Source organism: Netta rufina (assembly GCF_964035555.1).
Source record: "Netta rufina genome assembly, chromosome: 4".
NCBI lineage: Eukaryota > Metazoa > Chordata > Aves > Anseriformes > Anatidae > Netta > Netta rufina.
In genome coordinates this window covers 68181392-68198016 of record NC_140127.1, presented here as the reverse complement: position 1 = coordinate 68198016, position 16625 = coordinate 68181392, and the positions used below count along the sequence as shown (strand labels likewise).

The 16625-nt window shown below is 43.8% G+C and overlaps 2 protein-coding genes across 2 annotated transcripts in view; one reads left to right on the top strand and one right to left on the bottom strand.

Annotated features, from left to right (window-relative positions):
- The window catches only part of ZFYVE28 (zinc finger FYVE-type containing 28), a gene marked incomplete at both ends in the record, with an annotated part of 141224 nt that extends 130915 nt beyond the window's left edge, over nt 1–10309 (bottom strand). Inside the window, one exon of the mRNA XM_084286596.1 lies at nt 10271–10309. Within this exon, the coding sequence (XP_084142722.1) occupies nt 10271–10309 (39 nt within the window). The remainder of the gene's footprint in view (nt 1–10270) is intronic.
- A 3436-nt stretch (nt 10310–13745) lies between these two features.
- Nucleotides 13746–16625, top strand: part of CFAP99 (cilia and flagella associated protein 99) — a gene marked incomplete at both ends in the record, with an annotated part of 54605 nt that continues 51725 nt past the window's right edge. The window contains one exon of the mRNA XM_084286804.1: nt 13746–13865. Coding sequence (XP_084142930.1) covers nt 13746–13865 — 120 coding nt within the window. The remainder of the gene's footprint in view (nt 13866–16625) is intronic.

The window sequence follows — 16625 nt, the reverse complement described above, 5'->3', positions numbered from 1 at the left end:
CTCTCTTTGGATTAGGGGTTCATTTTCCCATTATTTGTGTTGTGAATACAATATCAGACACAAACACAAAAGACTCTGAAGATGCAATTTTGTGTCTGCTACTGGGTAATTTAAAGACCACATTGCCACCAAAAGAGGAGATCCTGCTGCTCCCCCCTGGATGAAGCTAACGGGTAGCTCTGCAAATTATCATAAACAAATGAAATTAATTTCCAGCTGTGTCAGGAAGTTGATCCAATGCAGAGCAAGACTGCTCCATTCCTCATGCAGGGCGTAAGGAGATAAGAGAAGAGCACACAGGCAGCAGCTGAAGGAGCAGGGGACCAGCTGCGACTCTGCCCCTCCAGCAGAAGCAGCAATGTCTTCAGTCGACTTAAAATTCACAAGGGGGACACAAATATTCTTGATAGGTGACAGATTAGGAACTCTGGAGAAGATGAGTACTTCTGTTGCTCTGAAAGATCGCTACTGAACAAATACATTTCACCATACTTGCACAGTACTTTACCAAAACCCAAAAAGTCATTCTAATAGAAACGTTGCCTAATATCCAGTACAAGGAGGGAGTCAGAAATGGCATGCAGGAACAAAGTTAAGCAACCTGACTTGTGATATGGAGTAGCCATGAGATGACTCAAATTCTGGCAAAAGAGTGCAGCAAACAGGTTCAAAGCTAAGTTTAGTCATGACCAAGAATGCTTTCATCCAGTCCTGCAAAACCTAAACATCCCATAGATGCCAGCATTTAAGAAACATTTCTAATTCATACTGCTTTACATACAGCATTGATCACATCACCCTTTTTTTTTTTTTCCACAAACCAAACAAACTATAATGTAAGCAAGATATCCCACCACAATGAGATAGATTTTCGGTACCTTGCGCTTAAGACTCCCGGACAGCATTTGAGTTGGAAGACACTCTCCTCATACCCCGAATTCCAAAAATGCTTCTGCAGAAGGAAACCCTTTTCTCCCAGCAGCTTTGCATGCCAATACACACCAGGGATTTTACCGCAAGGGGGAGATGCGAAAGACGACAGACAGAAGCGACGGAAGGCCTGGGTAGCGAGGCACTGGTTTGAACATGACTAATTAACAGTTGAAAATCACCATTACCTATCTCCCATATGTTCTCATTTGTAAGCTAGAGTTGGACAGTGAATCCAAACATATGGAAACAGTAAGCTGCGCTCCTGTCTCTGAATAGCAAAGCACACACAATCTGGTCTTCAGTTTCGGCTGTAAAACATGACTGCATGGTAACCCTAAAAGGAAAAATAATCTCACATAAAGTAGTGGACATGGAGGAATGAGGACAAAATAGACAAGAAACCCCTAAATTAAGCTTTTCTGGTTGGTTTGACTATTAGCTTATATGTGGCACTGAAAAACTGTTGTGCCTCAGTCCCCCATTTAAAAGCTAGGAAAAATAACCATTTTTGGCATTAGAAAAAATGCACAGATTATACACAATTTCTGGATCACACACAGCACATGGGCACAGAGAGAACCACAGCAAGAGCCAGATCCAGCCTCGCAGCATCTCACTGCTTGGCCCGACTGACTGCAAACGACTCCAAGCTTCAGCAAGGAATGTGCTTGGCTTTCTTACCTTGAAACCAATGCTCAGTGGAAAGGTTTATCTATTAAGTCTTCAGGAATACTCATGAAGTATTGTCTGCAGTAATTTGGCAGGGTTCATCTTTTCCAAAAAGCTTGAATTAGTATTTGTCAGGTAAACGTTTTTTCTAAACTAATTAAAAGCTTTTTAACCAGATCAAGTCATGTCAATCGAAACAACAGCCTTCCTCTGATGTAGGAAACCAAAGCAGCTAGACTTCAGTTCACTTGCCTTTACTGATAACGTGAGAATAGCAGGTTAAATACATACGCACAGCTATAGGTAGATCTAGATATACACACACTATATCAAGAAATCAATACAACTTTTCTAAAGTAAAAAATTATCTTAATTGTTTATGCAGAAACATATACATTGGGGCTTTTTGAAGCAGCGTTCATTTTGCAAGTTGCAGCCCAAGTCTACATCGAAAAATTCTTCAAACTCTTGCTCTCAGCTCCACGCAGCACCGTCTGCCAGGAAAGTGCCAGACAGCAACTCTCCAAGCTACACAGGAGAAGAAGTAGTCTACTGAAAAATAGGCACACTCTAAGGCTGAGGCTTTCTTCAGGAAACCAATCAGAAGAAATACTGTAGCTGATTGAGATAATACATCCTTTAAAATAACACGACAAAAAATGGGAATAGAATATATGCTATGAAATAAAGATGAATGCCTAACAATAAACCTTGCTTCCTTGCCTCTTCTAGCAAGGAAAATGGAGTACTTCAGTACCTTTCTTCCTACCATCATGACCACTATCACATTATGCACTGCACCTCCAGACTGAAATCATGAGGCAAGAAAAATTTATAGCAAGTCCCCAACTACGAAAAGAAAAATATAAAAAATCCAGTGAGAAGCAGCAGCTTTGTTAGGGAGATAAAACACACAAAAACCCGACATCTGAAAGCAGTGTCCAAATTGAACACATCAGTTCTGAAAAAAACGCTTGAGAGTAACTTAATTATCAAGAAAATACCAACCAAGTGACCAATGACACCAGTGAACTCCTATAGGTAAACAACATGCACCGTTTAACATAAGGCACATAAAATAACCCACCTGCCCTCTTCCAATTATTTGTTGCTCATCATGACACTGCGGTCTTATTACAGGCGTTATATAAACACTGTAAGAGAGCTACAAAGCACACAGGAAGCTCACACCTTGGAACAACCCACTACCGCTCTTGAGTCTTCAAAAAAGCCCTCCAGCTCTGGCTAAGCTCACCATCAGAAGCTTACGTACCAAAGAGAAGCAAAGTTTGACAGGGAAAAAAAAATGCAAAAATGTTCTAACACCTCTTCACCACAACCTAATGGGCCAACAGAGCCTAGGCAAACACAAGGATGTGAGAGCACCAGGGCACCCTAAACCCCTACACACATAAACAAAAGCAGTCACTCAGCTCCAGGATGAACACACACCAGTCATTGCCATCGGACTGGAGCAAACCTAATTACCATTTCCATTTAATCTCTTATGCCTCAGTGATGACCTGCAACATACCTTAAAATACAAGGCCAAATAAATCACAGGTTCGAGATGAGATTTGCTTTATGGCCCTTAACATTTTCTCCTGCTCCGTACGTCCTATTAACTCTGCCTTACTCTACAAGGGTTTCCATCCATCTTGCACCACAGAACGACGTCTCCTCTATTGCATCAAGCCATTTTTGTAAGGCCATCAACTAGATCAGGGACGCTCATCCAGCTCCATAAAAACACTTTACAAAAGCATTAAATAACGCATTCAGAAGTGCAGGTACTCTATGTTTCTGAATCTTGAAAATTAGGTAAAAGCAGGCAGTTCTTTCAAAGGTTTTGTAGGGCTTGATAAGAAACAGTCTGATACGTCCTTATCTCTACGGTAAGAGCACTCAAACTCCAGCAACTGGACTGATACAGGAAGGTGAAGCTTCTGCCAACAGACTGATGCTGCTCTGATTCTCCTTCTGTACAGAGGCACTGATATGAGCACCCCTTATCACTTCTAAAAAGATCCCTAAGATGACAACCCTCCAAAAGCCAACTTTAGATAAACATGGAAGGCTCCCTTCACGCTCAGCTCTGTAACATCAGTACAGAGCAGAAACGATAACTCAGATAATCCGATTGTTTTCAACATCTGATGAACTTCAGACTTGCAGGAAACGTCTCCTATGTTAAAAGGTTGACAAAGGAAGGAGAAAATTAGAAGAATGCAAAGTAGAAATGCTGAACACCCTGAGCATCCGGTTAGTTTAGCTTCAACCACCTGTAATTCTCCAAGATCAAAGTGCCAGGCGATGGCAGGAATTAAGACATTCCAGCATAAACATCACCCCAATTTGAATCAACCTATGGCCCATTTGCAAATATTAAGCCTGCATTTCGAAAGAGAAGAGTCATCTCCTCCCTTTTTCCACCCTCAGCCTGCTTTTCTTATGTTTTTATCCCGAGCACTTCCTTCTACACTATTCACCTCTCTCCCCTTCAGTGCCTTTCCCCCGGTAGCTCTCTGTTCCTGCATTCACCCAGCGTGCAGTACATGGAACTGACACGATGCTCACTGCTACGTTATTCATTCTGAACAGCCATCAAGCACAGCTAAAGATCCTGCGAGAGAAAAGAAAAATGAACTTGTGCCCTATAAAGACAGGGTAAAGCAGGGGCAGTCCTTACATGACATTCTCAGCTTTCCTTGCAGTGCAATGGTATAATCACAGCCTGGCTGCAGGATCCTATTTCCTTTGATAACCCAGTTCCTGTTGATCAGCTCTTCAGGGAATCTTGATCCTAAACAACATCAAAAGCATTGATACTCTAGGGAGGAGAAGGTGGTGAATAGAGAGGAATAGGAGCAAGCAGAACCACCAGCAGGATCAGGGCAGTCAAGAAGAATACCCATACTAGGGGCTCAGGGAAGTACTGCAAAAGGGTCACTGCCCACTGGGAAACAAGAAGAGAAATCCTACAGGCTGCAAGGGAGAACAGAAATACACAGAGAGAAGGCAGCAAGTCTCACCCAAACCATCAAAATAATTAAGAAAGAGCAAGACTCTCCAGTTTTAACAGTGAGGAGCACTCAGACAGGAAGGCTGCATCTTTGTCGTCCCAACACACAACCCCCCAGAAGCTCAGCCTTTCCTACATCCTGAATCTACAGCTCTGCAAAGGGTATTACAACTTTTGCCATCCGCCTGTTTCCAAACAACAGGCTTGGATGCTGCCCCAAAAAAAGAAAACCAAATCCTACTACACAGCTCTGCCTGTCACAGGGGCTGAGAGTTTGGTGTTAGCTGGCTCGGGACAGCTTTGGTTCAGGGAGCTCGGCAGCTTCACCTCGCCTGCAGAGCAGCAGGTCATGTCTAAAATACAAGCAGAGAGCATGTGGGCATTAAACCAGCTTGTAAGTTTAGATACACTGGAATATTCTGTACTTTCAAGATGAAAAAAAGACTCATCTGAGAACAGGTAAGACAGACTCCAACGAAGCAGCATCCTCCAGTACAACAACCCAGCCTGAGAAACTTGCTTTTTCGGATGCGCTGTGACGGCAGGTCAGTCTTCAGACATGAGTCAAACGTACCTACGCGGCTTCCAATTCATTTATTTTTAACATCCTTACATAAAAATAGCTTTACTGAATGCATTTTTAAATCAACATCGCTAACAGAACTGCCAAGACAGTAGATCATAACTATTAAAACAGCTAAATGAAGCATGTCAAAGGTATTTGCCCTGCTAATTTTTTAGTTAGCTCAGTACAAAAATATTCTTTGGGCACCCTCAACTACCAGAGCTTAAATACTGTGGTCAACGCAGACATTTTTTTTGTATTGGGATTCTTCTAAATAACACAGAAGAGCACAATGTGTTCTTTAAGTATTTTTTTCTAGGTTTTGGTAACTATCATGGGGGGAACGGGACAGGGAGTTGAAAGATCCAAATCAAGTTTCCAAGGGAAAGAGCAAAGGGAGTGTGCAGGACAAGGGACACGCTGGGTCACACTGGTGGATGTTGGAAAACGTTTACCTCACTCGAGGGAAACTCAGCTCTGAGCACTGAGTAGCCAGTAGTCATAAAGGAGGCCAGAAGTATAAACGGACTGAAAACCGATTAGACAGTTTAAGGAAAAATGTTCCCAAGCTGTTGAATTATAAAGGCACAATCCGCAGCTCAGCACACTCCTGAAAAAAATGCAGACTGCCAGAAGTTCAAAAGAAAGCCCGGGGGAAATATCACTTCCTATTCATCTCATCTTTTCTCCCCAGGCATCTGTTACGGGACGCAGCCAACGAGCACCACCAGACGTGACACCAGGCTGGATGGACTCCCGCTCTGATACACCCTGACTCTGCTCACAGAAATCTACATCCAAAAAGTCACTTTGCAAGGTGCATGCATCTCTCCCACATCAGGGTAATTATGAACAGCCAAGCATTTCCCTTAATAGACAACTACAAGCTGCCCACTTGGCTTTTTCAGATGCAGGTAAACCAAGGCCAACAAATAATACGACTTCGAATTACCTTAAGTCGGCTGCAGAGCCACAATGAGCTGCAAAGAATCCCCAGTTTCCACACGTGTGTTCAAACCACTAGATGGTGCTTCTGAAATAAAGCACTTCAGCATGCAGAGCTCTAAAGCAATGTCTGTTGATGTCTGAGTTGCCTTCCTCCGGATTTTTATCAATATTGCTGAGGAATGTGGTTCGATAGCTGCAGCCTCTGATCAGACAGCAGCAACAAGATGAATTAAGCAGGTAACTGAGGTCTCCGCAAATAAGAAAGATTCCTAAATTTTGTCTTGGAAAGTAGTAAGATGTTAACAAAAATCTAGTATTAAATACCAAGTTTTGTTCACAAACAGCAGCGCCTAAAGACTTCGGTTACTGTACAGCACCAGTAAAAAGAAATTTTAGGCTACAAATGCAATTTACCTCTTCCGTCACTCTTCATTCAAGTAGTTTTCTTAAGACACTTTTCCCACGACTGAACTCGCTCCGTGAAGAGTAAACACTTCACTTTTAAGATGTGGAAATTATAGCTAAAATAAGATAGTGCTTTCTTCCTATCACTCTGTAAATTGATCCTTCCTTTTCCTTGCACTCACCCCAAACTAGCCTCAATAGTTGCTTGGCTATTCCAGTAGCTTCATCCTTTTTCATTTCTCACCATTTCAGTCCATCAAAGCGCTCCTTAAAATAATCCTCCCTCTTCCTACATCTCATTCTACTGACTCAATTTTAAAAGTGTTCTTCACAGGGTGTTAAGCACGTATTCCAGAGTAATTTTTACTATCTTCTGTTCCTCTAAAGTTCATACTTCGATTCATCATCTTCTGTATAGAACTTCTTCCTAAAAAGAAATCCTACGAATATTTTCCTCTTCTTTAAATAAATAAATAAATAAATAAATAAATAAATAGTCTTGGCTATTTTCTATTTCCCATCTTTTAATGCTTTGAGTCAGCTCTGCCACAAAGCAACACTGACAACGCTCCCAAGCAAGATTACATTTGTAGCTGCAGGTTTTAATGATCAGTTTTTACCTACTTTTTAAATATAGATATGCATTTATTATTATCTATATATTAAAAAAATAAAATAAACAAACCCACTTATCCTTATGCAAAGAGCCTCTAGGAAGCTCCTAGAGGTCACTTAATGAATATTTTGCCATTGCCTCTCAGTTTTCTACATTAGGGGATTACTCTTGATCCCCTAGGAATATTCTCTCTTCCTCTTACTTCCAAGATGCTCATTTACTAGCTCTTGTTTTAAAGCCTTGTTTTAAATTAGCATATCTATGTTTTACTCTAAGCCCTTCAATAAATATTACGAAAAGCATTGTTGCTACCTAGGGCTTACTTTCCTAAAACATAGCTTAGTAAGAAGGCCCTTAAAAAGTTAGAGAAAGGTACGATGCACAGACATGAAAACAAGCTTTCTCCCAGTACCAGCCATTCACGCATCCCTAAATGTTATTTCATAGAAACACGTTAACAGAAAGCAAGAATCTCTTGTCCTGAAAATGCATCTGCTAATCCAGCTACAGAAAGCAACCATCAGCGTGAAGAAAACCCAAGGAAATTCAGATTCATAGATGTAATCACCAACTAATGTTTTAAATAAAGAAAACTGAACATCCATTGAAGATGTTCCAGTCTTTTATGCTAAGCAGATTAAAAACATCTTTGAGCTGTGGTTACAGAGATTATTTTTTCCCATGTCAAATACTGAACAGTTCTTTCAAAGTATCGATAAAACGGATCCAAATTCAAAACATCGACCCCGGTGAGCTCTTCTCTGCTCCCTTTTTCAAGCTATTCTTGGAACTTCAGCAGCAGCATTCACAGAAGTTATTCAGAATACTTTGAGCATCAAAAACATTTCTGAATTGTCCAAACCCAGGCAGTTCCCATACTTCTGTGGGATGCTCAGGTCTGCCCGGCAGCAGGCTCTGACCTCGCACCTTTGGAATATTCCGACAGCAAGAGGTACGAGATAAGAAGCTCCCTGGAGTGACAGGGAATATCTCTGGTCTATCTCTGCATACGCACAAATATTTTGATTTAGAAGGAATCGTCCTTTCTCTGCACATGGTAGCGGAGCCGAGCAGGCAGCGGGATGCCTGCAGTGCCCTGAGGTCAGAGGACGCCGCCCTCGTTCCACCAACGTGGAGGCACACGAAAATTTCTATCACCATCGATGCAGCACAGGAGGCTGGAAACCAAGCCTCATCTCTCTGCTCTGCCTCTAATACATCAGCTGAAAGTCTGCCTCTTGCCAGCTGTGCAGACCTCATCGCTGCCATTTATTTCTGTCCCTGGGTACCTCCAGCACCCTGCTTACTGATGTCTGGGCATGGCAGCACACCTGGAGAGCCAGGGCAGGGCCAGAAGTCAGAACACGGGCTGTGTAAGGCCGTAGGAAAGCCGTGCTGCTCTTGTGACACGCTCCCAACATTAGTCAGGACTTTCCGCTTCCCTACACCCACGTTTTCTCTCACCTCCTTGCTATGCTCAAACAGATGCAGCAGTTCTGAAGTAAATGTCTCTGCCTAGATGCAGGTCCCTGCCTCTTACAGTAACTTGGCAATTATCCTGACGGCTTTGTAATTCAATCGTGTTGAGTAATACCTCTCTGTTCCATTTCTCAGCCTCAGCCATGTACAAATATGAGCATCTACCCAGGTGCCTGACAGGGCTGCGCTGTGAACCCGCTGCTCCCCTGGTCCCTCCCAGTCCCGTTCCCCCTCTGCCTTCACAACCAGCTCCGGATGCAATCAAAGCAGCAGCCAAACACCCCACAGCAGCCAAATAACCAGCAGAAGATGCTGCCGTGCAGAAGTGCTGTTACATCGCACTAGGATGGGGAAAGCCTCAAAAGGAGCGGTCTCCATCATCGGTTTGATACTGCTCCTGCCCCCAAAACACACCTGGAGCCTGCAGTACCTTACAGAAGATTATAACTAAGTAACGTGAGTGGGGATAAGCCCTCACCAGAATAAAAATCCCAAAAGGAAACAGCTTTGAAACGGGTTATATTCCAAAGCAGACTGTGGAAGCCAGCAGCCTGACGGGAAGGAGCCCTAAGGACCCCTTGGTCAAACGGGACAGCAAGGAGAGCAACCAGGAGAGCTACACGTGAACGCATCCATCTGACTTTCTACCAAAACCAAAAAATCAACCGTGCAAAATCCTGCATATTTAGCTCAAATACACCATCCGTAACAAGTCATTAGGAAAATCAGAGCAAATGCTTGTTCCTGAAGGAACAGGTCGTCACCTTACTACACCCCCAGTGCCACATTTTGAAGAGGAGCACAAGGAGAGATGCAACCAGCTTCTGAAACCAACCCGAGAAACCCTTTATCAGAAAACCCCAACCCGGGGTTTATCAGAAAGAGAAAAAAAAAAAAAGCTCAGATCTCTATCAGGAAGGCAATTAGAGGGAAGGCTAATTGGTTTTTTGATAAAGAAACGGCGACAAAGGCTGCACGCACAATTTCTCCCGCTTCTTTTATTCATTGCAAGCTCCACGTTTCTTTTTTATTCCTTAGGATCTCGTCGATGTAGAGGACAGCACAAAGTTTATGGGGCACAGCTGAAGTTTGTTGCCCCCCCCCCCCCGCCCGCTCAGCCCCTCGCCGCGCTCCCAGCTCCCTCACCGCTCAATTTTCTTTTTCTTTTAGCAGCCGCCCCGCCGGACCGGCAGCCTTCCCCCACAGGCTGGCCGGGGTCCCGACGGCAGGAAAAAAAAAAAAGGCAAACCGCAACTTTTCCCCGAAAACCACGCTGCAACTTTTTGTCCGTGCGCCAGCCCCCCCCCCCAGCGGGCTGTGCCCTCCGGGGGCTGCAGGGGCTCGGCTCCAGCACCCAAACCCGAGCGGCAGCAGGAGGGGACCGGGGATGAAAGGGGACAGGGACAGAGGGGGAGGACGAGGTGCTCGTGACAGCGCTGTCGCGATAGCGGCGCGACAGCAGGAGGCTGTGCGCTGCCTCCGGCGCGCGGCTCGGAGGAAGAGGAGGATGGAGAGGAGGAAGAAGAGCGAAAAGAGGATGAGGAGGGCGAGGAGGAAGGGCAGGTGAGGAGGAAGGGCACAGCGCGAGGCGCCGCCGTGCTTTGTCATCCCGCAGCCCCCCGGAGCCGCTCACCTTGGGTTTGTACAGCCACTTTCGGAACCTGTTCATCATCACCGCCACCGCCCGGGGCTGCTCGGGGGGAGCTGGCCGGCAAGCTCCGGGACGCTCCGTGAGGTGAGGTGAGGTGAGGCAGGGCTGTGCTGAGCCGCTGCTGGCGGCTGTGGTGGCCGCGGGCTGCCCGCAGCGCAGGGACCGCCCGGCGCCGCCGCCGGCTCCGCGCCTCACTGACAGCCCCCGCGGCCGCCCGCCCGGCAGCGGCGCCCCGGCCCCGCTCTGCGCATGCGCGGGGGGAGAGGGGCGGGGCGGCTCCGCCTCGCTCGCCCCCCCCTCGGGCCCCACCGCCAATCGCAAGGCGGCAGGAGGAGGGCTCGCCCCGCCCCCTCCGCCGCTCATTTGCGTAAGGGGAGAGGAAGGGGGGGACTACATGTCCCGGCATGCCGCGCAGGGCTGCTGGGGGTGAGGTGGGGGTGCGCTGCCGTGCGGTGCGTGCTGGGAGTTGTAGTCTCCTCTCCCAACCAGATGGTAAACCTGGCCGGTTCTGGGCAACAAGCATCTGCTTCTGTCAAGCAACCCTACCCGAGTCCGTGCGGATTAATTTCTAGCCGCTCCTAAGCGCAAAAACGGAGAAGTGGCCGACCGACCTGCTTGGCAACGGCGGCAAACAATCGCCGCCATCTTTCCTCCCACCCCCGTAGTTCTTTGCCCCCGCCGCGCCCGTTGTGCGATACGAAAGCGGCCGCGCGGGAGAACTACAACTCCCAGCAGCCCCCGCGGCCCTTAGCAACCGCGGCGGGCCGGGCCGGGCCGGGCCGTGGCGGCCTCAGCGGACTCGGGAGCGGCGCCGAGCGGCCCCAGGTACGGGGGTGGCAGCGCCCGAGGGGCCGCCCGCGCCCCGCCGGCACCTCAGGGCGCCCCGCGGCCTCCCCGGGGGACCGGTAACCCCAAACCCAGACACGAAACAGAAGACCGAGAGGGGACCTCGTCATATCGTGACATATCGTGACGAGACTGTCGGGATTTGCTTCCTTGAGAAGGGTTTGGGTAGCGGGTCCCTGCTCATAAAGTTCCGCAAGGTATCGAGTGACAAAAGTGCTGTGTGAAATACAACGCCTGTAGGGGACAAAATAGTGAAAAACGTGAAAATTTAAAAAGGAGTGGGAGATCTGGAGCTGGTCAGCATTTATGTTCTCCATCCAAAGCTTTGGCGTGGCGCTGAGGGACGTGCTCTGGTGGTGGCACTGGTGGTAGGGCGATGGTTGGGCCAGCTGCTCTTGGAGGGCTTTTCCAGCCTTAACGATTCTGTGGTTCTAAATTCCAGCGTAAATGCGACCCGCAGGATGTGACCCCGGAGGCAACAGCACCCTGCGTTCGGTGGCTCTCTTTCTAGCACACGTGAGGAGAACACCTATGCCATTCTGAGCGGCTTGAGCTGAGTGAATTTTGCAGGGAGACTGAGTTCAGCCCCCCCCAAGCACTGCTTTCATCAAGGGAAATGCGATCTCAGACTTTCTAGGCTAGGAATGCAGGAACGAATGTGAAACCAGAAGGCCTCTCTCATGCCATTGAAACAAGTCCTTACAATTGTGGTCGACCTTACCAAATGGAATTACTTTCAGAATATCTCCAAGCTCTGCCATAAAATAAGGCTAAGTTGGGTTCTTAATTCCTTTAACTGAGATTCCGTATCTGATAATGGAAGAAGCTGTATACCATTTTGTGTGCAGCAATTCTGTATCATTTTTATACACAGGAATTAGTATTTTCTCCTAAATAACCATATGGCAATGAGGGTGCACTCCATAACACAACGCATTTTAATTTTGGTGCATGTGTTTTAAAATAACATTGATTATTTTAAAATAATCAACAAATATAAAATAAAAAAGCAGCAGTTTTTTTAAACACAGTCACAGGCGAAGAACCCCTGTATGTCCCAAGTTTTTAAGTTGTATATGTCCTAGTTTTCATATTCCTTTTTTTTGCTTTAATGACTGTTTTTTTTGGTGGGGAGGGAGAAGAGGCAATGTTGGCATGTACAGAGCACAAGAACTCAAACATTTCTGCTGTGCCAGAAGAAAAAATATTTGTCACAGGGAGAGCTGTTGGAGCCTGAATTATGATTCAGTCTGAGTACAGAGGTATTTCAATCGCCCTTATCCGAAATTCCTTTTGAGTCTAAGAACCTTGGCAGGTACAGAGAAACTGATCATGTTCCGCAGAGGAGGGGAGAAATGGTGATTCCCCTGATGACAGAGGCACTGTAGCACCTCTTCTTTGCTTGTCCTCACTTGTCATGATCCAGCCCTGTCTTGCTGGTCATTTTTTCTTTATTTGGACGTTTTATCTTCATTATACTAGGTAACTAAATGTCTATATTGCACAAAACACCTTTTTTAAGGACCTTGACATTAGTAATTAAAAGAGTTGTTTAGGCAATTATAATTACATTTGATAGTGCTGAAAGGCAGGGTGTAAAAACACTATCGGAAAATGTTACAACATCTTTTTACAACAAGAAATGAATTATATTTACCACAGTGGGAATGAATCATCTTGATCAAGCTTTCTTTTCCAACAGCAGAGTATAATGGTATATAAAATGAAAGAACAATTTTCAAAAGTATTTTTTTACCATGTGAAATGACTTCTCTGCTCATTTTTTTTCCCATTGCTAAACCAGATTCCTGACTTTCAGCCCTGCTCATTACTGTCATTGGTCTTTAATACACAGCAACATGCCTGTGAGTGTAAACAGATGAATTATAGTTCCTGTCATGTGAACATTAAAGTGTAGGTAGCCAGAACTGTGGACTCACGTATGATTAAGGCATCATTAGAGGTGGATATAATCCATTCATTTCACAAACAAAGCATCAAGCATTAAGTGTACCCAGCTGCTGTGCCCTGGAAAACTTTGGCAGTGGCCTAAGCTACTGATGTGCTGTGATCGCTGCCTGCTGACCAACACTGTCTCATTGCTTCCTCGTATTCCTCATATCTCCGCTCCTGTTCTTTTTTTTTTTTTTTCTTTCTTTCTGTCTTGAAAAATAGGCCGCTAGTAATAACACTTAATAAGGTTGAAGAGTAAAATCCTGTATTCACTTGCATCTCACTGGGAAGATCAATGTAGTAAGTAGGACTTGTGTAGCACACATACAAAAATTAATGCTTTTCTCTAGTATTATCTTTAATTAAATTTTGTCAAATAATCTGATACAGAAATCATTTAAAGTATGATCTAATGATCTTCCAAGATATTTGCAGAATAAGAAGTATGTAATTGTGTCTTCTATGTTATTGATGTTTCTATTGTTTCTAGTGTTCTCATTTCTGCTGCTCTGAATACCCATGATTTTGAAAGCTTGACCTAAATGTTCTTGTGTACATTACTGCAGTGTATCTTCTCTATGAGCCTATCAACATACATTATGCTACAACTGAAGCAGGCATGAAAAATTAATGATTTACTATATTTATAGGATTCTCCATGGTGAAGATGGTCAGCCATGGAAAACATATTGCGCTAATAGTCCAACAGCTTAACAAATTTAACCCAGAAAATCAGAGCGTGGAGGATTTCTTGAATGAATCAGCAGAGATGTTGCAGGTATATTCAGTTTCAGTTCATCTTACATGTATGTTGCTTACATGATTTTAAATATGAAGTTATCTGTTTTTTAACATGATGTTGTAACTCTCATAGATTTTTCTTACAGTGCCAATGTTTTTGATTCAGGAGTAAAGTCCAAATTTCTTGTGGTTATCACCAGAAAACAAGGCAGCAAAGATCAGTCATTAAATAACTGCTTTAGTAGCAACAAAAGATGGGGGAAGCAGCAACCTACTAAAACAGATCTGATGGTGACAGGGAAAGTTTCTCCCCCACTTCTAAGCTGTTTTGTACTTTTCTTTCATCTTTTCTCCTTCTAAATTAAAGTTCTTGCCAGCACCACCTGTTTGTATACACAAACACAGTTTAGAAGCTGACTCACAGGATCAGGTATTCTTGCTTTGAGGATGTGACTGTCAGAACAGTGGGATGGAAGGCAAGTGGCACTAAATTAACCACCTGCTTTTAATCTAATGCTGCAGGTAACCAGAACAAGATTCAACAGTGTGTAGCTATACCAGCTGAAGCAGTTCCTGTCTTTTCCTCACCATGTTCATTCATCTTTTCCCATCTTTTTGTCCTTAGTGCACCCCTGACTTCTGCTGGTACAGCTGGAGGATTGGATCAGCTGTAGGAAATTACTAAGAAAAGACAATAATATTGTTTAGGCTGCTGTTGTTTGTGCATGCTGTGTATTATCAGACTGCATTGTCAGAGCCCTCATTCCGCATTGCCACATTGTAGCTCAAGTACTCATTGCCACTTCTGACAATAAGGTCTAAAATACTGCTACGCCAATTAGTTAGTCTTTTATGTTTATTTTGCATAAACAAAACAGATTACAAGAATATAAAACTTCAGAGTTCTGATATGGACATCACAAGCTGAGGCAGTGATGCACACTTCTTGGGTATTTACTTTCTTAATCAGTTTCTACTCAGGTCCCTATTTTCCGGCACTGCCCTCCTGCCTTGTAGTGCTGGCATAACTCTTTCTGGATTCATACGCTGAATTACATCATGGAACTGGTCCAGTTTCAAAATAATCATTTTTGACTGGGCAAAGACTGGGTAAATTCAGCTACCACTGCTGCCAAAATAAATACCTATTAATATTCAGATCATTGCTCTTCTCAGCCCAAGAAAGGTGATACAAAGACAACAGAAGTAGTAGCTCCATTAGAGAAACATGGATCTTAAGATTCTTAATAAACTCTTTCAAAGGGGAAAGAACACGGAGGATAGCTGATACCACAGATAAGGCAAAAATCTTTGTCTGGGACATCTTAAATCATTCAGTTTCACTTCATTTACTATATAATAATTTTTATGCATATTTATCTGAGAAAATTAAAAGAGAGATCTATTTTTATACAAAATTAAGCTTTCATGCAATATTTTTGTACCAAATGGGTGATTATAATTCTTCATGGAAAATTCATTTCACTTTCTTTTCAGTTTCAGAATAGACTTGTGGTCCTAGAAATATTGTAGCATCTTTGTACACATGATCTCCTGGCTTGGCCACTTCCCAGTTAGCCAGCATTAACTGACTCGGTATTAACTGATTTCTGCAGGAACTTCCTCCAAGTTAGAATCCTGTTTAAGGCCATCACTTTAAACCACACTCAATCCAAGCTTGTATCTTTTGTGCTAGCAGAATGACAAATAGCAAACCTAATATTGTGGACTGCTGACTAGACAAAAATGAGGAGAATCAGATTCCAAGAGCCCAAATCCATATGATTGCAAGACACAGCTCTCTTTATATTTAGTTAGTTAGGTATGCAGTAAATCAGACTTGACTTTTGTACAACTCACTATCTTCTATTTTGTTAGACTTGCCTACTTAGTAAGAAGTACTTCTGAAGTTATGGAAAAGAAGTTGTGGAAGGAAGTTGCAAGAGAGTGCTGAAGTTTTGTTTTAACATCTTCAGATGACAATCAACAACAATGAGGAAATGATACAGAATGAGGCTGGATTTTAGACTGTAGTTTAGAATTCTTATTTACGTACACAGTGAATGTAGATATGTTATAAAAGGAAATTGGATTTAATCCTAAGGGAGTAAGTCTTGAAGGCATAATCTGTCTTGACCAAAATATCCCTGTCAACAATCCACCAGGAGTATAAAACTATTCTTGTGGGAATCCTTACAAATTAAAGCATTAAAAATGGGTGGCAAACTGAGGTACAGGAAAAGAAATGAAAGTGGCAAAGTGGGCAAGCAAATATATGTTTAAATGAAGGACTTGAAAAGAACATGAAAAAAAGAAAGAGGCATAAAATCCAAAGGGTCAAAACTGTAGGTTAAAAATGTACCAACTACTGAGAATAACTTGCTTTAAGTGAAAATTAACTGGCAGAATTCCATATTAGACCTTTTACTTTATTAGTATAGAAGGAATAGGTCCATGCTGAACGTTCTGCTCCAAATCCAGCACAACATTTCTGTTGGTTTCACTGTGCTGCTGCAAAGGTGACACAACCCAGAGGTTTGCATAATAACTTCTCAGCAAGATTTTCTTTGTAATCTTTAGTTGCTCTAATTTTTCCTTCACATAAAGTTAGATAAGTAATTAAATCAAAGCCCAAAAAACATGATTATGTTAAATAATAATAGTATATTATGCTCTTCCATTAAAATGGTGTAGACAGCTTTCCATGAAATAGTTCCTTGCATCAGACCGCGCGAGCTCTCGTCTTGTTCTTCTTGAATGCCAGAGGAGGGTATCGATTGACGTCAACAAGAGAAGC